Below are 24,001 nucleotides of genomic sequence, written 5' to 3'. Positions count from 1 at the left end.
TTGGAGGCCTTGAAGTTTGAAAAAGTTTCTGGTTTTATCTCTAGAGTACAGTTTCCATGTTATATAAAAAATAGATAAAAATATATAGAATTGATAAAACAGACAAAAAAAATTCTTAGCTGACCCACCGTATACTAACATGTTATTGATCTACAACCTTTTGTGGGTGGGGATCATGTGAAGAAAACAATATATTGACTTTGCCAGCCTTGTTGGCCAAGTGGATAAGAATACTTGCTCATCAACCAACAAGATCTGGGTTTAAATCTCATAACAGCATGGATGCTGGTAAACGTTTTTATGCAATATACAATTTATGCTATTTAGTGTGAGACCACCAACTACAACTCTGCTCATTACAGGCTTAAAGTAGCTTGAAAAAGTCATGTGAGGTGTTCCATGTTCGGTCTCTAGAGCAATGTTCCTGCATTATCTAGCCTTTAGTCTGTCCATGATACGGTTTGATCAGCTGGTTTAACAGGTTGTTGAAAGAAGGCAATATTATCAACACTTTGGCACATTATTATTATTACGTGACACCTCCAGGGAGTCCAAAGACTCATCAAGGGAGGACAACTACTCCACATCTCTCTGTCTCCACCATTCAATCCACCAACTACAACTAACCACAGTCAGCGTGGTTAGCCTAGTGGCTTTGCGCTTCGCAACCACATGCCTGGGGAAGGAGTGTCCTAGGTTCGATTCCCATCGACGACATGAGGAACTTAAGGATTTTCCTCAGCCATAGCCAAGTTAGCCGGTCTTGGGCGTGGACAGCAGGGTTTTCCCCGCCAGTTTATCTGGGGTTTTTCATCTCGCAAGCAGGCAAACTGGTCTTCTGAACACACGGATTACAGTCAGGAATATCGACCCAGCCATAGGCCTGATTCGTCAGCCTATACGGGTTCCGGAGACCGGATAAAATTTGGGGGGACTCAGATGGTGCTGTACTTACACGTAAAAAAAAAAAAAAAAAAAAAAAAGGGGGGGGGGGGTACTGTAACATCACATGGAAAGAAAGGAACTAACCAAAACTACACCAACGCCATCTACTGCCCATCACCAGCACTAATATTTCCACAGACAATCACAATAATGTTAATATTATAATAATGATATACTTGTAATGATAAGTGAGTTACAATCATGCCATAACTTTTATATTTATTATTATTGTAAAAATACTCTCACATTTCTAATAAATGTTTGCTGTCAATCACATATGATATTCCATTCCACTGAAATTTCATTGAAACAGCAATGAAATTTGTGTACTAAGATCTATTCTCTTTTTGTTTGTGATGTTATTATGATACATCACACAAAAATAATAATTATATACATTATATATCCTAACATGCAAATAAAGGAGAGGGGCGAGGGGAATGGAAAAATACCTCTGGAAGTAGTGGTGAAGTTAAGCAATTTCCATCTGTCCCAGTCCTTGTATGATGGGATACGTGAGTTCCTTCAATGTGGCTGGCTGATCGAGAAGGTTGCCTGTGACTTCCTCCAAGATCTTGATGAAGCTAAAAACAGCAGAATATTAATGTCACTCAAATTAAAAATTTACATTAAAAATACACTGGGTGGCGCTGCCTGCTTATTAGGATTAACTGGACCAAAAATCACCTTAGTAAGTTAATTTCACAAATGACTAGGGATAGGAAGAACCAGATTTTATTTTTCAAAAAAATCATCTAAATTGTTGTCAATAATAATAATGTTGCTAATAATTATGATATATGCTATTATAATGAGAATGCTTTAAAAAAGGATATGTACAAAAAAAAAAAAAAAAAAAAAAAAAAAAAAAAAACAAGCAACTCATTGTAAAGATTTGAATTGGAGTAAAAAATTTATTACATCTATATCTCCTCCAGAGATTTTTATTAAAAATAAAAACACCTTGTTGCAACTTCTATAGGTAAAGTTGATAAGGCTCCGTATTACTATAACCTTGGTATTTAGGGTCTAGCTACTCCCTGAGGAGACCTCAAAAAAGGTTGAAACTGGTCTGGGTAGTGACCCCACCCATAATGCATTGCAGTATACATCTTCTAGTGAGATGTGCTTTACATTATGGGAAAATACTAAGAATAGTGATCAGAGCTTTACCCACCTTTACAATGAGTTGCCCTGGTGTTGTATCATCTTTAGACTTGAACTTTGTTTCAGGCACAAACTTAATTGTTTGCATACTTGGGATTAGGATTAAAATAACCAAGTTTATAAAATAACTTGGTTATCCTAATATACAATATCCCTAAGGTAAAAAATTTATTACACACACACACACACACACACACATATATATATATGTGTATTCCTGAGCTTCTACTCGGTTGTAATGGTAACAATGGTAATAACAGACTAACAAATCTGTTGAATTTCGTATATAGAGGAGCATAAGAGAGACATCTCCTATAAAAGATCACATGCATCTGCCCTATCCAGTCATGTTCTTTTCTCAAACAATCCTCATGATGATCTACAGAGTCACTCAGTTTGCTGGGATAAATCCGAAAACATTTTTCGCTGCAGTGATGAGTTTGAAAGGAAAATCGTGGAGTCCAGAGAAATCCTCCTTAATCCTGAACATTTGAACAACAATTTGAGTTACAACATCCCTGATAGCAATGCTGCAGTTGTTCAATACTGGCGTTCAAGAGAACTTGCAAGCTCGCATGCAACAAACAATAGCGCGTTAGATAGAACAACTTGAAAAATACAACGTTTTTGTGTCAATTATGTATTGCATTTTTTGCCTGTAATTCTCAGTTTTTTGTAACTTCAATTTTTATTACTGTTTTTTATTACTGGCTCTTTCTTTTTTCTGATAATTACCATTATGAACGATTGAGAGTTCACCTATGAAAAATGCCACCCTCTGACATAAGATTGCTTTGGAACTGAATACAGGTTTTTGCTCTCTGAAGTGAACTAACTAGTTCAAAACAGTTGTCAGGCTAGTGAGACCTTTATCAAAAGCAATAATAATAAGTAGATATATGGATGGCTGGGCAGTGCCTGTGTTTTTTAAACAGTGCAGGAGAAGGAAACTCTGATGCTAAGGACTATATTCTCATAAGATCTGGTCAACTTTCCAAAACTTTAAAAGTTTCCACTGCATTTTCAGTTTTGAAATAACGTTGGATCTTTAATATCCATTATTTCTAATTTACATCAGTGAAATGAAGTCATATGGCTTTATTTCATAATTACCTATGTAAAAACTGATCGTTCATATATGAAAAATACAACTCTCTAAACATAGCACTGCTTTGGTATTAAATGGGGAATTTTTGCTCTCTTAAGGTTTCTGCCTGATTTCTGAAGAGAATCAACCAGTTTGAAAGAGCTGTCAAGACAGTGAAACCTTTATCATAAGTCCTAATAAAAGGTGAATATATGGATTGCTGGGCAGTGCTTGCTTGCTTTGCTTCCCTTCCCTTTTAAGGAGTGCAAGCTAAGGCAACACTGATGCTAATGATTGTATTCTCATAAGTTCTCTGATGTTAATTTTATAAAACTTTCAAAGTTTCTACACGTATTTGGCTTTGAAATAAGATTGGATCTTTAACATTCCCTTATTTCTATGTAAAGTTATACATTTTGGAGTGATGAGACCTTCAATCACAATGATGGGAAGATCATTCTAGAAGAAACTGATCAGACTAAGGATACTATAGTTTGAAAGATAGGAAGCTGAAGTTCAAGAGTCACATAGCAAAACCTGCAAATTCAACCCAGAGGATAATAACAATGTTGAAATGAAGTGTGACTTGCAAGTATAAGGAAGTGGTTTTGCTTCCCTTGATCTAACCTCACCTGGACTACTATACCTAGATCTCGTTTCCTGGTTTTTGATGTGATGCAGATATAGTGGAGAAAGTGCATAGAAGTTCAAATTATGTAGATTACAAGTACAGACTGAGAATGTGTGAACTGCAGACACCCGCAATAGGTCAAATTTTTCATTTTATGGAGGATAGAGAGAGGATGACTGAGCATCCTTGGAAATTGTGAATTGACTATTTCGGAAATGTTGATCAAGTATCTGAGAAAAAAATATTTTAATACCAACTAGTTTCCCCAACTAAAGCTGTTGGCATCTTCAGAGTACAGGTCTGATGATAGGAACTAAAGCTAACAAAACATGTTACAGACTAGACATTAACAGAATTCTAATTATAAATTACAAAACAACACTGAATGTGTGCAATACACGTGTGGCACGTACATGATTTCACTTGTTGTTGTTTAGGAATGTTTTATAGTTGGTACTAAAGTTCATTTCTTGTGTGTTTAGAGATCTAATTAGGGTCTTCCAGATCTTAGATAAAATTAAACCTTGGTTCCTATTAAGATTTTCTACAGAACGGGCGACTGTTGTGGCTTCTTTAAAAATACGAGTGCGTAATCCTCTTCCATGTAAGGAGTACAGCTTTATCCCACTCAATGACATGGTTGGTTGTGGAGAAATGGGAAGATAAGTCCGATATATCTTGTCTGTTGTTTTTGACATATCCGATGTGCTCTCTCTGTCTTATCTCAAGGCTTCTTGAAGTTTGGCCGATGTAACTTAAACCGCACGAGCATGGGATATTATAAACTCCAGCATATTTAAAGAAAGGATGGAAGTCTTTTGGAGATCTTAAGAGTTGTCGAATTGTATCTTTAGGTTTAAAGGTCACTCTTATTCTATGTGGTTTGAGGAGTTTAGCAAGCATGTTAGAGGCACGTACGGAATGACGATTGTGGTAATATATCGAGTGTCTTCTTGTTGTCTTTGTGGTGGATCAGAGAACAGAATCTTGTTAACAAGTCTCCGGGGGTAGCCATTCAAGATAAGGTTGTTGGATATCAGTGTCAATTCATCTTGGAGATCTATTTGGTCTGTTGTAATCCGGACAGTTCTCTTCTTTAACATATGTACAATGCTGAGTTTTTGAGTTACATCAAGGCTGGGAAGTATATCATTTTCAGAGATAGAGATGTTTTTTATTTTTTATAAAATGTTGAGAATTTTTAATATAAGTATCTGAATTATGGATGTGTTGTTGTAGAATTTTAGCTAGATATTAAACAACATCTCTATCTCTGAAAATGATATACTTGCCAGCCTTGATGTCACTTCCCTGTTTACCAACATTCCAGTGGTTGAAGTTATCAACGTCTTAGACAATTTATTCCCACAAGACGTCTCTTCATTGTTCAGTCACTGTCTATCTTCTAACTATTTCATATGGAAGAAAATAATTTACAAATAATTAACCGGATTGGCCATGGGCAGCACCCTCTCACCCTCTTGTGCTGACTTATTTATGGAAGATCTTGAAAGTAAAATCTTATCTCAAATTAATCCAAAACCTAAGGCATGGTTCAGATTTGTTGATGACATCTTTATCATTTGGAACCACAAAAAAAAAAGGCAGAGCTATTAGATTACCTAAACAAAATCAATATGTTCCACCATACTATCAAATTCACACTAGATCTTGAAAAGGACAAACAACTACCATTCCTAGACAACATAATAAAGAAAAAAGAAAATAACAGTGTCAACTTATCAGTTTATAGAAAACCAACAAATACTGGAAGTTATGTAAATTTTAGCTCATCACACCACATCTCCCAAAAACTCAGCATTATTCATATGCTAAAGAAAAGAGCTATACAATTCACCACAGATCATAATGATCTACAAGAAGAATCAAATAAAATATCTAACGATCTACTCCTAAATGGTTACCCTAGAGGACTTGTTAACAAGATTCTCTTCTCTGATATACCACAAAGACAAGATGACACCCAATATATAGCTACTATAACTATTCCATACGTTGGTAACATCTCCAAAAAACTAGCTTGCCTCCTAAAACCACACAATATTAGAGTGACCTTCCAGCCAGTTGAAACTATCCAGAAATTTCTAAGATCAAAAAAAGATTTCAATCCTTTCTACAAACATGCAGGAGTTTATAACATCCCTTGTTCCTGTGGTCTAAGTTACATTGGTCAGACATCTAGAAGCTTCGAAGTGAGACAAAAGGAACACATCAGCTATGTTAGAAACAACAGACAAGATATTTTTGGCCTTTCTTCCCACTTCTCTACAACCAACCACATTATTGAATGGAATAAAAGTCTTATGCCATATATAGAAGAAAACTACCGTTCCAGAATCTTCAAAGAAGTTGCTAAAGTCGCCCGTTCCACAAATAACCTCAACAGGAACCAAGGTTTAATCCTACCAGATATATGGAAGACTTTAATTAGATCAATAAAAACACAAGGAATGAACTTAAGTGCAAACTACAAAATGCACCTCAACAAGTAAATCATGTATCTGTGACACACGTATTGTTTCATGCGCACTACTATTTTGTTATTGAAATAGAATTGTCAGTTAACGTTTAGCTTGTAATTTTCGTTTCTTTGCTTTCCTGATTGTACCCTGATAAAACAGACAGCACAAGCCAGCGAAACTAGTTGGTAATTAAATTAGTTATTCACCTACACTTGACCAATATCTAAATAATAGTTAATTTTCATTAATCTTTGTGGTCAAGAATTAACAATTTCTAATTGTGGTGGTTCATTTGAAACAAAAGAAAAGGCTTTCTCAACTCAGGAGTTATTTTGATTCATAAAATACATAACTCCATGCTGTTGCTCGAGCAACTAACTGCTTGCACAATTCAACTGGGAAGTATTCTAGTGCCCACTCTATAGCTCTGATCTAACCCAGTGACTTTCATCTTTTTTTCCACTTGAAGAAATTTTTAGCAGTTCTAAACAATTCAAAAGTGATGATGGTGTGAAGTGAACCATGAAGAATAGGGTCAAAATACTGGCACCCGACTATTTCAGTATGAGGAGATACAAAAACATGTGCCCCCAATATGACAGATGTCTCAGTGTAGGCACAAATTTATGAAGTAGATGACATTATGTGTAAAATTGTGATAATTAATACTGAAAATGTCATTTTTTTTTATTACAACCAATCAGAACTGCTTTCTGGGCCTGCCTTATAATTAAATTTTAATTTGGAAAATAAAGCTATAACAAAATTTAAATTTAAAATTCAAGTCTTTCTTCTAACAGTCAAACCAAGGACTACTTTTCCTTTAATGCTACATGATTAACATATTCATTTTAATAAATTATGGAGACTACAACTGTGTACCTTCTTTGTGCAGGTAAAAAGTATTTTTGCGCACAAAATAACCAGAACGTAGTACATGGGTAAAGAGTGCATGCCATGATATTGGGCAGTATAAGAAGAACTGTGTCATTGATTGGGACTTTTGTGAACAGGACAAAGTTGTTCAAAATTGACTAATAAATCACTTTTATCAAGTGTGAAGTCCTTAATTTTGTTTACAAAATGTGTGTATTTTATATAGGAGGGGCATGACCTACTAACTCCTTGAGTTAATAGGTCATGTTTCTTAGCTAGATAATAAATGGGGCTGTTGATATCTTCAACTATTGGCTGAAGAGGTACATTCTACTTCTCATGCAAATTGTAAATTCTCGGAGAACAAGCATAGTGTAGAAGTAGTTTTTTAATGTATCAGTGAGCCAGGAAGTGATTAATTTCCATAATTCTACTGTTTTCTTTTTAATCTGATTAGTTGGGTTATATTTCACAAATTGATAAGTGTTGCTGTCTGAGACTAAGTGATTAAGATTTTCAAGGCAAGTTGTTCAGTTTAAGATAACCATGGTATTGCCTTTATCAGCTATAGTAATTATGATATCCTGACTTGCTTTTAAAGATTTCACAGCTACTAATAGTACTAAACCAATAACTAGCATAATTACTAGTTATTGCTTTAGTAGTATTGAAAATGTTAGAGGTTTCTAATTGTATTTTATCAGCTATTGTAATAGTTGAGAAAAATCTTATGCTTCTTTCAGTATGGTATATAAAGCCTAATTTATTAACTGTTCTGGGTGCCACAGCAAAGTTTATGCCTTTACTAAGTAGCGAAAGTTCATCAATGTTCACGGCATAGCTTGAAAAGTTAATTGCATAACTGCTCAATGAAGGCCATTGGTTGCTCCTGTTATCACTTATTTCTGGTTTGATCCTCTTTTTTTAGTAGTTGGTTGCTCTTGTTATCACTGGCTTGTGGTTAGTTGTTTTCAAAGACATTCAATGATGATAAATTTAAATTTTTCCATTGGCTGCTTAAATCATGCTGCTGCTGTTTCATTCTTAAGAAATTTGGCTATAAGTTTTACTTTGTTTCAATGGTATGTTTAGCTGTACAGTAATCCTCTCAAGGACATCCCAAATATCTTCATTTAAATAACAGAAACGTTACAATTTTAAATTTAGAACCTAATTTTGACTAAATTATTAGTGCTTTTGACAGAATCAATTTCCTTTTTAGCTTGATGCAGTTAGGAATAAGATTGCTGTCTTTTTAAAAATGCTAGTTGATTAATCAAAAAAGTAGTGATTGCAACACTCATGTACTAAATCTCCATGGATTATGAGAATTCTTTCCTTTAATGTTACATGGTGACTGGCATTCATTTTGATAAATTATGAGGACTAAAACTGTGTTAAGAATAATTACTTTAATTTCCCAATGTCCTGGCCTTCATATTAAAGTCCACATCTGGAGTGTACATTGCATGGAAGGAAATCAATGAACACCACAGTTTTTGAGGAACAAACAGCCACAGTGGCCACCTAAATAAGATGTAGGACCTCCTTTCACTGTGATGCCTACAGCAATTCTACAGGGTATACTTTCCACATGTGTAAGATAGCGATCAGTGGGAATTTTGGACCATTTTTCCTGCAGTCACATAATGAGTCCTAGACTGTTGTGGGAGAATGTCCCTTGACCTCACCCAATGCTCGAATTATGTTTAATCGGGTTGAGTTCAGGGCTCTGTGGAGGCCAGTCAAGTGTGGTGATGTTCATGTCCACAAATCATGCAGTTATAGCAGCAGCAGCCTTATAACATAGTGCACTGTTTTGATGAAAGAGACAATCACCAATTCTGTAGAAATGCCAGAAAGTAATAAGCATGGCATTTCCCAGAATATTTACATATCTCTCGGAGTTCAACGTTCGTGGCACTACAAACAGAAGTCCAAAGCCAAACCAGGAACAACAGAACCATGCCATCACACAGCCACCTCTGAATTTCATAGTTTGGGTTACACATTCTGATAAAACATGTTCACCAGACATCCACCACATCTACACCCATCTGCTTGATAGAGGATGCACTTGATTCATCGCTCCATAACAATTTTCCAAACTTCCATGTCTCACTATTCATACTCTTTGCACCACTGAAGACAACACTGATTGTTTGTTTAAGTAATGTGGGGGCTTGCATATTGCGGTCCTACCATGAAAACCCATGTTGTGAGCCTCGGTTCTGAATGTTTTTGTGCAGATTCGTATTCCAGTCGATGCCCAGAACTCTACATTCAATATGTCTGCCGACAAATGGTGGTTTTTACATATTATCCTTTGTAGCACCCTATAGTTGCATTTGGTGAGTGTGATGGGTCATAGTACTTGCAGTTGACTCCCTAAGCTTTCATCTCAGTATGGTATCACTGACTGTTGACCTGGGATGTTTAAGTTGTTAACAATTTGACAACATACAGATTGGCCTGCAACATTGCATCCTATGACAATGACTCTTTCAAACTCTGTCAGTTCTCTTCTCACAGCCATTTCACCCAGACACATTTGCAATGACTTGGTAGCACCATGTTCCTCCAATTTATACTGGCTACAAACATGTGACTTGTTACATATCACAATGCACCTTGCCAATGGGAGTGTCTGTTGACTGCTTTCCAAGCAGTGTATATACAAAGATAAGTTACGTTACATTTCAAACCAAATACCAAAGAGACTTGAATGAAAAATGATTTGAACAATCATTATTCTACTGGCCTGACCTCTAGTGGGAAAAAAAACTGTCATGTAGACAGGCTTCTTTCCCACTAGAGGTCAGGAGGAGTTGGTAGGTCATTCCACTGTCCTATAAAAAAAAACACACAACACTTTCTAAACAAAATTAATGACATCACACTTGATAAAAGTGGTTTATCAGCCAGTTTTGATGGCTTTGCCCTTTTCACAAATGTCCCAAACTGTGACACAATTCTTCTTTTACAGGACAATTTTCTGCCCGGTATCACAGTGCTCTTTGTCCATGTATTACATTCTGGTTATTTTGTGTAGCAAAATATGTTTTACCTGCAAAAAGAAGGAACAGCCATGGGCTGTCTGTCATCACCTCTAATTGTTAACTTTTATATGGAAGCTTTTGAGCAAATGTGAGCTACGTTCCTTTACTTTAAAACCCAAAGTCTGGCTTAGGTACATTGACGATGTTTTCATGATCTGGCACCAGAGCCTACAGACTTTAGACTCCCTCCTCATCAATCTAAAAAACAATATAAACACACAAAGTCATCACAACTGAAAGTCAGAACACACTTTCATTTCTAGATACACTTGTCAAAAGTTTCAGAAGTCTTCTTTCCCTGTTTTGCTAAGCAATACATACTGGCCAATATGAGGTGTGACAATTTAATTCCTGGAATGCACCTGTAAAAAACCTATGTTCAGAACTATACATTAGTGGCTGCTGTCGCTTTCAAAGTTGTCATTTATACACTGGTTTAGATGGTGTTCCCATTTTTGGAAACAGGCCTGAATTCTTTTTTCTGGAATACTCTTGAGTTCATTTATCACATTATGCTGGATATCAGCGATGTCAGAAAATCTTCGTCCTTTTAGCACAGTCTTTAATTTTGGAAAGAGCCAGAAATTACAGGGAGCTAAGTTGGGTGAATAAGCAGGATGACCTAATTTAGTAATTGATTTTTTTGCCAGAAACTCTCTCACAATGAGTGAACTATAGCTTGCCGCTTTGTTGCGATGGATGATTCACTTGTCAGGACACAACTCAGGTATTTTTCTCCAAACAGAATCTCGTAATCTTTTCAGCACCTCTAAATAGTATTATTGGTTGACCATTTGTCCCTGTTGAATGAATTCATAGTGGACTATCCCTTTGTGATCAAAGAAACACACCAGCATGGTTTTGACTGTGAACGTGACATGTGTGCTTTTTTTGGACATGGCGAACTAGGGGTTTTCCACTGTATGCCCTGGCATTTTGTTTCGGGATAGTACTGGAAGCACCAGGTTTCGTCACTCATAATTAATCTCAGAAACATGTGCTTATTTGCAGAAAGATCAGTCGCAACTTGAAGCCACCGGTGCTTCTGTTCATTCGTCAAGATCAGAGGCAAAAACCATATTCAGTTAAAATTACCCTGACTGTCCCTCGATTCATTTGCAATTCATCAACCATTAATCGCACACTTAATTGTCTGTCAAACCAAACCAAATCTTGCACTCTGTTCACATTTGTGTCCGTCATTTTTGTTTTTGGCTGCCCACTTCTGGGGTCATCGTTCATATCTTCTTGCCCACCTTTAAATCTCTTATGCCACTCAAAGACACTTGACATTTTCAGAGCATCCACACCATATGCTACTTTCAATAGCTCTAATGTTTCAGTAGAAGTTTTGCTGATTTTCACACAAAATTTGATGTTAACACACTGCTCCAAATTTTGATCACACATCAATCATGCAAAAGTTTACATGCAGATCTCTATTGTTTTTGCAATAGCCAACTAGCTCTTTCGGCTTGAGGTTTACACATATTAGTTAAAACATGCACAAAGACGATTACTCACGTGACTCCAACCAAACCACCACACGGGCGACACTACACAGCCATTCCAGTACTTAAATTGTCACACCTCGTAAATACACATAAGCTCTTACCATTACCCCATACGAAAAATAGGTGTTGTTAACACACTACAAAACAGGGCTTTAAAGATTTGTTCCATGAGCAAGTACTAAAAAGTACAATCCTAAAAAATGGCTACAGCAAAAATACTACAAGTAAAATTCTTCACAAGACTTCATCTAATAATAAAAATAAACAAGATTATAATAAAACTGTAGCCAATCTATACATAAAAGAGATATCAGATAAAATAAACAGAATACTTCTGAAATACAACCTTAATGGCACCTTTAAACAACTTGCAAAATTAAAAAAAAAAACTTTTACTAAAATAAAGAGACAAAGGCTTTAGTTCGGCGATGCAAAATTATATAAATTAAGTGGATATTAAATCCAACATCATTTCAAAGCCGAACACAGAAACTATAAAAGTTTCGTGCCAAAATTGACCCGAGAGCTTGCGGGAACACACTGCCGCCGTACTACGAGTTGCCCTAGCCAAACCTAATAGGAAAGGCATGAATGCTAAAAGCCCGTATATTACCTTCTATTGGTCCATTTTAATAGGTTTCACTAGTCTGGCAGCTGTTTCAAACTCATTGGTTTTTGTCAGAGACTAAACAGAAACCTAAGAGAGCAAAAACTCTCAATACTAGGGAACGTGAAGCATCGGAGAGGTGTATTTTCCATGAGCGAACTCTCGGTTGGTGCCTAGTCTCGGGCAAAAACCAATGAGTTTGAAACAGCTTTCAGACTAGTGAAACCTATCAAAATGGACCAATAGAGGGCAATATACGGACACTTTTAGCATTCATGCCTTTCCTATTAGGTTCAGCTAGGGCAACTCGTAGTATGGCAGCGGTATATTCCTGCAAGCTCTCTGATCAATTTGTTGATTGGATTTTAAAGGTATAGATGTGAACACAGATTGATATTTCACTGGTATTATATCCAGCATCTTCAGCGCATACAAACAAAGTTTGTTAGAGTAGCGAAACAACTGCAATCCGGTGTAACAGTGGGACTAGTATGAGTAATTGTAGTGTGCAACACAAAGACTAAAGTCTTAATTAGGCAGCATCTAAGTTTAAAAAAAAAAATAATAATAATTTGGTCTCAGGATAACTGTTTCCCAAATCTTTGGTAGATTTATACAGCCATACTTGTTGAGGTTTGGGAGTATGTTTCAGGGTTTCCGTTGATTCCAGGAACAACCTCTCTGACTTGTAAAAGCTTCTGTGCAGTCCTTTTTTTTTTTTTTTTTTTTTTTAATTGATCCCGTGTCTTCTTCTTCAACCTTTTGGTTCTGTCCACTGCTGGACGAAGGTCTCCCCCATGGTTTTCCAGATCACTCGGTTTTCTGCCTCTCCCATCCATCTCACTCCTGCAATTAATTCCAGTTCATCCCTCCACCTTCTTCTTGGTCTTCCTCTTTGTCTTGCTCCATCCATTGGTCTCCACTCTGTTGTTTTTCTAGTCCATCTCCCGTCACTGAATCTGGTAATATGGCCAGCCCATCTCCACTTAGCCTGTTTAATGTATTTTACAATATCCATGACCTCTTTGAGATCTTATCCATCCATCCAAGGTGAATTCTTCGTTCAATCTCTTTTCTTTGGCACTCCTAAAAGGATAACAATTGGGCCAAATATGCATATGAAGTAACTTGTTCTATTTCATGGTTTTCAACTTTGACAGTTCTATGGTTAATATATTTATTCATCATTATTTTTGTTTTTTTCTCTATGTATTTTTAATCTAATTACTCTGGAGGCTTCATTTAGCTGATTTAGCCTTTCTTCCAGATCTTCAAGATTACCTGCTATTAGGAATACCATCTGCAAATTTCAGATGCTGCAGCCTTCCTCCATTTATGTTTATTATTCCTTTTGGTTCCCAATCAAGGCTTCTAAAGACTTCCTCTAGTGCAGCTGTAAATAATTTGGGAGATATGGTGTCACCTTGCCAGATGCCTTTTTTTTATTGGGAACTGTTCACTGTTTTTATATAATTTAATTACAGAAGTGCAGGTATCCAAAGCATGGTCTGCCAGACCCGACTTGCCATAGCGAAAGTCTCGGATATATTTTTTTTGTGTTCACCGAGGCGGATGTCCACAGTTCTTTCTGTTTGTCCATAGTAGGCTCGATGGACAGACAGGAAGAACTGTGGACATCCACCTTGGTGAACACAAAAAATATATCCGGCACTTTCGCTATGGCAAGTTGGGTCTGCCAGACCATGCTTTGGATACCCCTGTACACAGGATCAATTGAAAAAAAAAAAAAAAAAGTACTGCACAGAAGCTTTTACAAGTCAGAGAGGTTGTTCCAGGAATCAACAGAAGCCCTGAAACATACTCCAAACCTAGAAGTATGGCTGTATAAATCTACCAATTTGATTTAGAAGACAGTCATCCTAAGACCAAATTAATATGTTTTTTTTTTTTTTTTAATTTAGATGGCACCTAATTAGGACTTTAGTCTTTGTGTTGCACACTACAATTACTCATACTAGTCCCACTGTTACACTGGATTGTAGTTATCTTGCTACTGTAACAAACTTTGTTTGTATGCTCTGAAGATGATGGATATAATACCAGCAAAATATTAGCTTTAAGTTAATAAATAGTTATTTTCTTATCAATCTGTGTTCGCATCTATACCGTTAAAATCCAATCAACATGTGTGACGAACACATAAGCCTTTCCACATGATTAAGTATTCTCTGGTCAATTTTCGCATGAAACTTTTATAGTTTCTGTATTCGACTTTGAAATGATGTTGGATTTAATATCCACTTAATTTATATATTTTGCATTGCCAAAATGAAGCCTTTGGCTTTTTATTTTAATAAATACTTTACGCATCGACCGAGAGTTCGCTTACAGAAAATACACCTCTCTGATGCTTCAAGTTCCCTAGTACTGAGAGTTTTTGCTCTCTTACGTTTCTGCCTAGTCTCTGATGAAAACCAATGAGTTTGAAACAGCTGTCAGACTAGTGAAACCTATCAAAATGGACCAACAGAAGGCAATATACGGGCGCTTTTAGCATTTGTTCCTTTCCTATTAGGTTCAGCTAGGGCAACTCGTAGTATGGCGGCAGTGTATTCCCACAAGCTCTGGTCAATTTTCGCATGAAACTTTTGTAGTTTCTGCACGAAACTTTTCAAATGATTTTTTTAAATCATTTCAAAGCTAAATAATGTATTCGGCTTTGAAATGATGTTGGATTTAATATCCACTTAATTTATAAAAAAAAACTTATTCAACTCCTCCAAGGATCCGCTTCCTCCACTCGTCACTCTGGAGTATATTGTATTTACTGCACCTGTAATTTGCCTTATATATATGAAACTGGATGCACAATTCCTATCCCAAAAAAGGAACATAAACGATGCACTGAATTTATTAACTATGGTAAATCAGACCTTTCTGATCATGCTCTGAATACTCTACATAGAATTAACTGGAAAGGGAAGTGCCACCTGTTCATTACATCACACCAAAATGTGGTATGAGTGCAAATTTCAAGACGCCTATGGAATTTTAATCAACCACCATAATCTTAATAATAATGATGGTCTCAAAATACCAAGAATATGGATGGCACATATTCTACGAGCATAACCTTTTATTCTAAGAATTCATTATCAATTAGGGCTGTAGCAATCTAGAATCAGCCTTCATATAACAAACACTTATGTTAAACGATTGATTTGGCCACCACTACTGCTGTATTGAAAGTATTAACACAAATTTATTCTCTCTGACCATGTAATAAATAAATAGGATATAGCTTTGATGTAGTGTTTTTTTCCCCAATAACTAGAGGCCAGGCCAGTAGAATAACAGTTAATCAAATTATTGTCATTTTGGCATAATGTTTGAAATGTAATGTAGCTTGTCTTTGTATATATATGTGTGTGTGTGTGTGTGTGTGTATACTCCAGATGATGACCTTAATATAAAAGTCAAAATGCCGAGAAATTAAAGTAATTATTCTTAACATGGTTGCAGTATTCGTAATTTATCAAAATCGAGGATTACTTCAACAATTAAAATCTATGCAGTATAATATTCATTCTACCACATGTGAGTGATGTCAGGGTTAACATCTTGTAATTATTTATACAGAACATAGAATTAAATCAATCAGAGCTTATTCAACTTGATATTTCAATTTTGTCGATCTGGAAAAGGCATATGACAAGGTGCCAAGAGAGAAGCTATTCAATACGCTGCAGTTATATGGTGTCAATGGGTCATTATATCAAGCAATACTTACTCTTTATTTGAAAGTCAGCAGTTAGAATAGAAGGAAGTACAGGAAGATGGTTTAATGTTAAATCTGGTGTGAGACAAGGATGTACATTATCCCCTCTGTTATTCATTATCTACATGGATCACATTATGAAGGAAAGTGGTATTAAACATGAAATCAGAATTGGAGATGTTAATGTATGCTTTTTGCTTTATGCAGACGATGTTATACTTCTAAATAAATCTGCTACAAGTTTGCAAGATTCCCTGACTAAATTGAATAGCTGTTGTAATAGATATGGTATAAAGGTCAGCAATAAAAAGACAAAGACAATGAAAATAGGTAGAATCGTTGAAAATGTCAATTGTGCTGTGAATGGAGACCCTGTGGAACAAGTAAAACATTTCAGCTACTTAGGCACGATTTTTACTGAAGATGGTAAATTAAATATGGAAATAGACAACAGAATCAACAAAGCTGGTATGGTAGGAAGTCAACTGAATAAATTCATATGGAATAAGAGAGAAATTAGTCAGAACACTAAATTAGCTGTATACAAGACAGTGTTCAAACCAGTTTTAACTTATGGATGTGAGAGCTGGGTCAGAAGTAAAACACTTGACCAAAGATTAGAGACTGCAGATATGAGAGTCCTAAGAAAGATTAGAAGTGTGAACAGATGGCATCAATGGCAATATCAAATTAAAAACGAGGATATTAGGAAAGAACTAGACATTGTCAGCATCCAGGAATGCATTAGCAGAACTAATCTCAGGTGGTAGGTCACTTAAACAGAATGGGTGAGGAAAGATTGGCAAAGCAAGTGTTCTCTGCCAGTTTGGCTGAAAAACAACCCAGAGGAAGACCAAGATATAGGTGGATTGATACAGTACAAAATGCCTTAGACGATAGAAATATAAGATCTGATAATGTTGGAGTCTTGACAAGTAACAGACTGATTTGGAGGAAAATTGTAGATAGGAAGTTAGTAATGATGTAAATTTTTCATGTAGTACTATCATATCCTATACACCCCTTGAGGGTATATGTCAGGAATTTGATGATGATGATGATAATGGTCTGCATAAGTTTTCCATAAATTGTTCTGAATGAAACCAAAACTGAAACAATTTGTCAAATTTTAATGGAGATAATAAATACTACCTCCTTAACCCCCCAACCAGCCACGACGTCTATAGACGTTTAGCTGAATCTGGATACGAAGCTCTAACACCCATTGAATAACATGGATAAGAAGTGCAATTTGGTGTCACTATTTCATCCACATCGGCCGGTAGGTAGGGAGGTTAATGGTAACCCCACCTTGACATGTTAAGGAGGCTTTTGTGCACGAATGACCTCAAGAGCTATGCCAGCAGTGGCTAAGCTACTGCTGGCATAGCTCTTGAGGTATAGCTTTGACCTATTCAGCTAGGGAAGCCCTAGCTGAATAGGTCAAAAGTAGGGGCCAGACTAAGAGAAATACCCTGGTTCTCAAGGTTGGGAGTTTTGCATAAGACTGGCTACCTTATCAAGTAAAAAATTTCTATAACTCAGCCACTGGAACTGGTAAATTCATCGGACCGAAACAACAGAAAATGACCAAGAAAGAATAAAGGTAAATGATTAGGAATCTTGGACATTTTAAATGTAGCCATGTGGAATGTGCGAAGTATTAGAATTAGGAATTAGAAATGATAACACAACTAAAATCTAGAAACAGAACATACCATAGCTTCTATTCGTGTGGCCATTTTAACTTATAATAAATGGAAAAACAGAATATGAAAATACAATTTTGTAAATGATCGAAGTATAACAGTTAAAATAAAAACAAACAGAAGCTACTTAGCTATCATAGGAGTATATGTCCCTGAAGAAGGTAGGAAAGAGGACTCCAAACAATTTTATGAGAAATGACAAAAACGGTTAAATAAATGTAAAATTACTATATATTAATAGTATCAAAAATATAAGACTTATTGATAAGCTGACCATAGATTTTTAATTTGTATGTATGTTCGTATAATATTGCCTACCGGTTTCGCTAATAACTGACTGGCTTTTTCAAGGCTTGCACAGTAAAAAAAAATTATAAATGCAAAAAAGGTTTAAGAATACAAAAAACATTAGTACCTGTTAGGTAGCTAAGGTAACACGTTCGCGTGACATGTCTGTATGAATTGTGACTTTCTACTAAGTATCATGAACACGCGTTACATGCAAACGCGTAATATGATTATTCACGTACTATAGTTCTATTGAACTGAGAGAATTAATTAGATTTTTTTGAAGTATCGTCCAGTATGGCCCCTTGATTTCTGTTTAGGTTGCTGCCTGTATGTAGCACTACTGCTGCTTCTTTGAATAATCGATGTCTGTAATCATCAACTACGTAGGGCATAGAGCTATAGACTGTTATCCCAGTCTATAGTGTGGTTCGAAGTTGAAAAGTGATGTGCTAAACCGGAGGTGATCATTCTGTTGTGATTTACATCGCCAACATATTCTTTCTGTCTTATTTCCAGGCTTCTCGAAGTTTGTTCAATGTAGGAAAGACTGCATGTGCATGGAATATTATACACACCTGGATATTTATAAAATGGAACACTGTCCTTAGGAGATCTTAGAACCTGTCTGATGCTAGTGGTTGGTTTAAATACAACCCTGCTGTTATGGGCTTTTAACAATCTTGCAATTTTGGTGGAAATTGAACTCATAAAGGGGATGACTGCTGTTGAAATTTGCTGGGAGACTGTTCTTTCTTGTTGTTTATCTTCGTATAGAAATTTGTTGATGATGTTTCGAGGATAACCATTTTGCGATAGTGTTATAGCGATTTGGGACAGTTCTGTCTGAACTTCTTCATCGTTGGAGATAAAGTTTCTGGCTCGATTTCTCGACATGTGGATGATGCTCTGTTTATGTGACCTATGATGGTTTGAAGAGTAACGTAGATATCGTCCAGTGTCCATAGGTTTTTTGTAAATGGACAGTTTGAAATTGTTACCTTGTCTTTTAACTAGTATGTCCAAGAAGTGTAGTTGTTCATTGTTTTCTACTTCTAGAGTAAATTTGATTTTATTGTGGAGCGAGTTGATTCTATTGACAAACATATGTAGGTTTTCCATGTTGTCCTGCCATATGATGAAGATATCATCCACATATCTCCACCATATTGAAGGTTTAGGAGTAATGTTGGTGAAGATTTCATTTTCAAATTTCTCCATGAAAAGGTCTACACATGGTAGTGATAGAGGGCTGCCCATGGCTAGGCCTTCTAATTGTTGGTATACCTTTTTGTTAACGTTGAAGAAATTTGATTGTAGGCAGTGCTTGAACATCTTTGTAATATCAGCAGGAAAGAAATCTTTGATAATGTTCATGACTTCTTCAACTGGTACATTCGTGAATAAGGATACTACGTCTAGACTGGCCATTATGTCTGTTTGTGTTATCTTCACGTTTTTAAGTTAACAAATTGATGAGAATTTTTTATGTTGGACTCTGTTTGTCTGATTTTTCCCTTAAGTAAGTTAGCCAGGTGCTTAGCCAATATGTAAGTGGGGGGAAGGACCTGCCATCTACAATCGGACAAAGTGGCACTTCTTCCTTATGTACTTTAGGCGCTCCATACAGTCTAGGAGTGATGGGATGTGAGGATTTAAGTTTTCTTTTTAGTTTGTTTTAGTTAGTTGTTGAAAACAAAGTGATTTTCAACATGTGGAATCACTGCCTTTCCAAACAGGAATCAGATATCCTAAAGAAAGGTTTTAACTTTTCAATCACTCCAAATTACATTCCTAGAATGGACTTTATGTGTGGAATTGAAAAACGTCTCTACCCGCTACCACAAGCTGTAGCTAACGATATTAGATTCCAAAGCACGATTTCCTAGCAACAGCAAAACAACCAAAACTTAATACCATTCCATATGATAGGAAAGCTATTCGGAACTTGAGGAAGAACAAAGAAATAATAATAACTAAAGCAGACAAGGGGAATGCCACCGTCATTCTAAACTCAAAAGACTATTTCAAGAAGATAAATGACTTACTATCAGACAGTTCCACGTACAAAATCCTCAACAAAGATCCTACCATGAAGAACAATAATGAGACAAACTTCTTGATTCGTAACATGAATACTTGGCCTGAAGAACTAAAAAGAAAGCTTAAATCCTCACATCCCATTACTCTTAGACTGTATGGAGCTCTGATTGTATGTATGGAATTGTCCAGTTCCCCATTCTCATATTTGTCTACATCACTCTACTTGAGACTGCCTGCCATTCAAGAAGATTAGCCTAGTTAAATTAAGGGGATAAAAATCCCTTATTATTTTACAGCCAGTATGTGAAACTCTAAGATCGAAAACTGCGATCTAAGAGTTTCATGCCGAAGAACTATCGGCGAATCCAAGCGTAAGTGGTTGTATTACCAAGGACCCTTGGTAATACAACACCAAGGCAACTCGAAGCAAAGGTGGAGCAAGCTCCCTCACTATCCTTGATATTTTCTCATAATGTAAAAACACAACTCCCAAGAGATATAATACTGTCATTACGTTATGAGGAGAGGTCACTACCCAGACCGGTTTTAACCTTTTTTGAGGTCTCATCAGTGAGTAGGTAGACCTGGATGATGTCAAAGTTTAAGTGAAAAGAACTTACATACCTTCACTATACGAATGCCAGAAAGGTGTGCCCATACATTATATATAACTAAGATGAAAAGCCAACCGGCTATTTTTTTCTGGCGAAGTTAATTAAATTAAGGGGATAAAAATCCCTTATTATTTTACAGCCAGTATGCAAAACTCCAAGATCGAAAACTATGATCTAAGAGTTTCATGCCGAAGAACTATCAGCGAATCCAAGCGTACGTGACCACCTAGTAGTACAACACCAAGGCAACTCGAAGCAAGAAAAAAATAGCTGTTTGGCTTTTCATATTAGTTATATATAATGTATGGGCACACCTTTCTGGCATTCGTATAGTGAAGGTATGTAAGTTCTTTTCACTTAAATTTTGATATTATCCAGGTCTAGCTACTCACTGATGAGACTTCAAAAAAGGTTGAAACCGGTCTGAGTAGTGACCTCTCCTCATAATGTAATGACAGTATTATATCTCCTAGGAGCTGTGTTTTTACATTATGAGAAAATATCAAGGATAGTGAGGGAGCTTGCTCCACCTTTGCTTTGAGTTGCCTTGGTGTTGTACTACCAAGTGGTCACTTACGCTTGGATTCGCCGATAGTTCTTCGGCATGAAACTCTTAGATCGTAGTTTTAGATCTTAGAGTTTCGCATACTGGCTGTAAAATAATAAGGGATTTTTATCCCCTTAATTTAATTAACTTCGCCAGAAAAAATAGCCGTTTGGCTTTTCATCCAAGATTAGCCTAGTATTTAGTGTTGAATACTATGCCTACTCCTTCTTCTACTTGATTGTCATTGCCTGAATATAACATTTTGTATTTATTGCTCAGAAAGATCTCACCAGTTTTTGTCGTTTTTGTTTCAGTCACCCCTATTATGTCGATCTGGTACTTATCCAATTCCTCAGCTAGCTCCTTTTCTTTGCCATTCAGGCTTCTTATGTTGATAGTACCAATCTTGAGCTCTGGTGATGTTGAGTTAGGGTATGTTTCAGAATTTGTTCCAGTAGCTGACTTTTCGCTGTTTGCCCTGATTCCCTGGTGAAAACAAAGGGGACCCTTGTTTAACCAGGCGACGCCACAACCAGCATGAAATTCTGTCATGTTGTACCATCATTTGAAATTTTGGTTTAAGCCAATAAGAATACTAAATAAGAATACTAATACTAAATAGAATACTATTAAAAGCTAAGGTTATATCTATATTTAAGAAAGCAGACAGAGATAATTGTGGAAATTACAGAGGAGTAAGTTTATTAAATACAGGTTACAAAATTTACAGTAAAATCCTGAGGCATCTACTCTCAGAAGAACAAAATGGTTTCAGACATGCAAGGTCATGTATAGACAATATTTATGTACAAAAACAAATTATTGAAAAAAGATGAGAATTTAATTTAGAGACTTATATTACACTGAAAGAATGAAGGAACCATTAGTTTATACTGGAATTGTGATGAATGAAGTGGAGGTGAATAGTCTATTACAGAACCTTAATGTGAATACATCTGTGGGATTGGATGGTATACTGGCACAGGTCTTATGTGAAGCGGCTAAAGAATTATCAGTGCCCTTGACCATGTTGTTTAATCTGAGTCTCGGGTCTGGTTTAATCCCGAAGGTGTGGAAAGAGGGGAAAATAGTTCCACTGCATAAAGGAGGATCCAAGACTACTGTTGCAAATTACCGACTGATCAGCATATCAGGACTCGTTGTCAAGGTCTTGAAGAAAGTAGTCAAGGATAAAATAAAGGAATGGATTGATGAAAATGAGATACTGTATAGGGGACAGCATGGCTTTGTGAAGGGTAAATCATGCCTCAGTAACTTGCTCAAATTTTATAACACAGTGACGGCTGAACTGGATAAGGGTAATGGGTTTACAGTGATACTGCTGGACCTGGCTAAGGACAGGATACCACATGGAATTCTAATCCGTAAACTGCAACATATGGGAATGGATATAGGGTTGGTGAGATGGAGAGATATCAGAGAGTAGTTTATTCAGGAGTAGAATCCAAAAGACGGCCTGTGACTAGTGGTGTGCCGCAGGGTTCTGTTCTTGGACCACTGCTGTTTAATTTGTTCATTAACGATATAGGGAAGGATCTACGAGGAACGGTTCATATGTTCGCTGATGATGCAAAACAGAAAATTATTTATATTTGGCATCATAAAAATAGTTTAGTGATTGCTTTTGTCTTTGATCTTTGAATTGTAGGAATAAAATAATGTCGGAGATCATGTTATTAAAAGATTAGAAAAGATGAGGAATGATGGATGCGATGGAATTATCAGAGCTTCTGCCGTATGCCAATCTTCTTTGAATGGAGTCATACTGTTAACAAATGTCTCAGCATCTCTATCAACCGAACTAGTAGACGCAAAGAATTTAATTTTGGAAAATTAAATCAATCAAAGATCTTGACTTTGTTATTAATTTTTTTTTTTCTGATATCTAGTCCTCCTACAGCACAGGATTTAAAAAAAGAAAAAATCAACAGCATTGCCGTCAAATTATTTAATCCTTAGCCCACCCACAGTACTAATAGTGATAAACTAAGACCAGCCCATTAGAGGTTTACCCTTTCGCAGGTGGGATTCACATTAAAAAAGAAACAAAATGTGGAATTATTATCAAAATCCAAAGACAGTATAAAGTACGTAAACTTTATAAATGATTTTACTGTGTGTGCAGTGTGAGATAACGCTGAAATATCTATATTGATACAAAAATGAATAACATGTGAGCTATCATTGTATCCAAATTGTTTTAAGAGAATGAATAATGTATGCGAGAGGTAAATCATCAAAAAAGAATAAAAATTTAAAAAGAAAAAAATATTATCCACACTGTTGTCTAATCTCATTCATTTTGCTTTAAGTGGGTTTACTTGTTAATGAATGACAAGTGGGTTTGAATTTTAGAAAATTTAAAAATAAGGAACTCTCTGAAGCGAAGTATTTTTCACATGCAGAAAATTCAGAGAAAAACTATGGAATATAATGAAAAAACAAGAATACCCATTACATTTGGTACAAGCTATACAAAGTTCATATAAAAATAGAAAAATGCAGTTACAGTTAGGTAATAAATTAACAGAAGAGACTGAAATAAATCCGAGTGTCAGACAGGGATGTTGTTTCCAACTATCAAACAATTAGTATCTCAGGAGTGATGGCGAAGATTTTGGAAAAATTTGTTAGGGCTCACATTCAGAAATGGGTTGACAGTGAATCTCTA

At 36.1% G+C, this 24,001-nt stretch overlaps 1 protein-coding gene across 2 annotated transcripts in view; it reads right to left on the bottom strand.

The window, feature by feature from the left end:
- LOC150110719 (uncharacterized) overlaps nucleotides 1–24,001 on the bottom strand; it is a 487,651-nt gene that overhangs the window by 186,709 nt on the left and 276,941 nt on the right. For both annotated transcript variants that reach the window (XM_090400398.1, XM_090400407.1), the window contains exon 18: nucleotides 1,398–1,529. In XM_090400398.1, coding sequence (XP_090256524.1) covers nucleotides 1,398–1,529 — 132 coding nt within the window. The remainder of the gene's footprint in view (nucleotides 1–1,397; nucleotides 1,530–24,001) is intronic.

The sequence above is a fragment of the Typopeltis vanoorti genome, chromosome 1, assembly GCF_054136105.1.
Source record: "Typopeltis vanoorti isolate ZY-2024b chromosome 1, IOZ_Tvanoo_1.0, whole genome shotgun sequence".
NCBI classification, from domain to species: Eukaryota; Metazoa; Arthropoda; class Arachnida; order Uropygi; family Thelyphonidae; genus Typopeltis; species Typopeltis vanoorti.
Note: the sequence above shows the minus strand (reverse complement) of the source record. Positions and strands in the feature narration are given on the sequence as shown.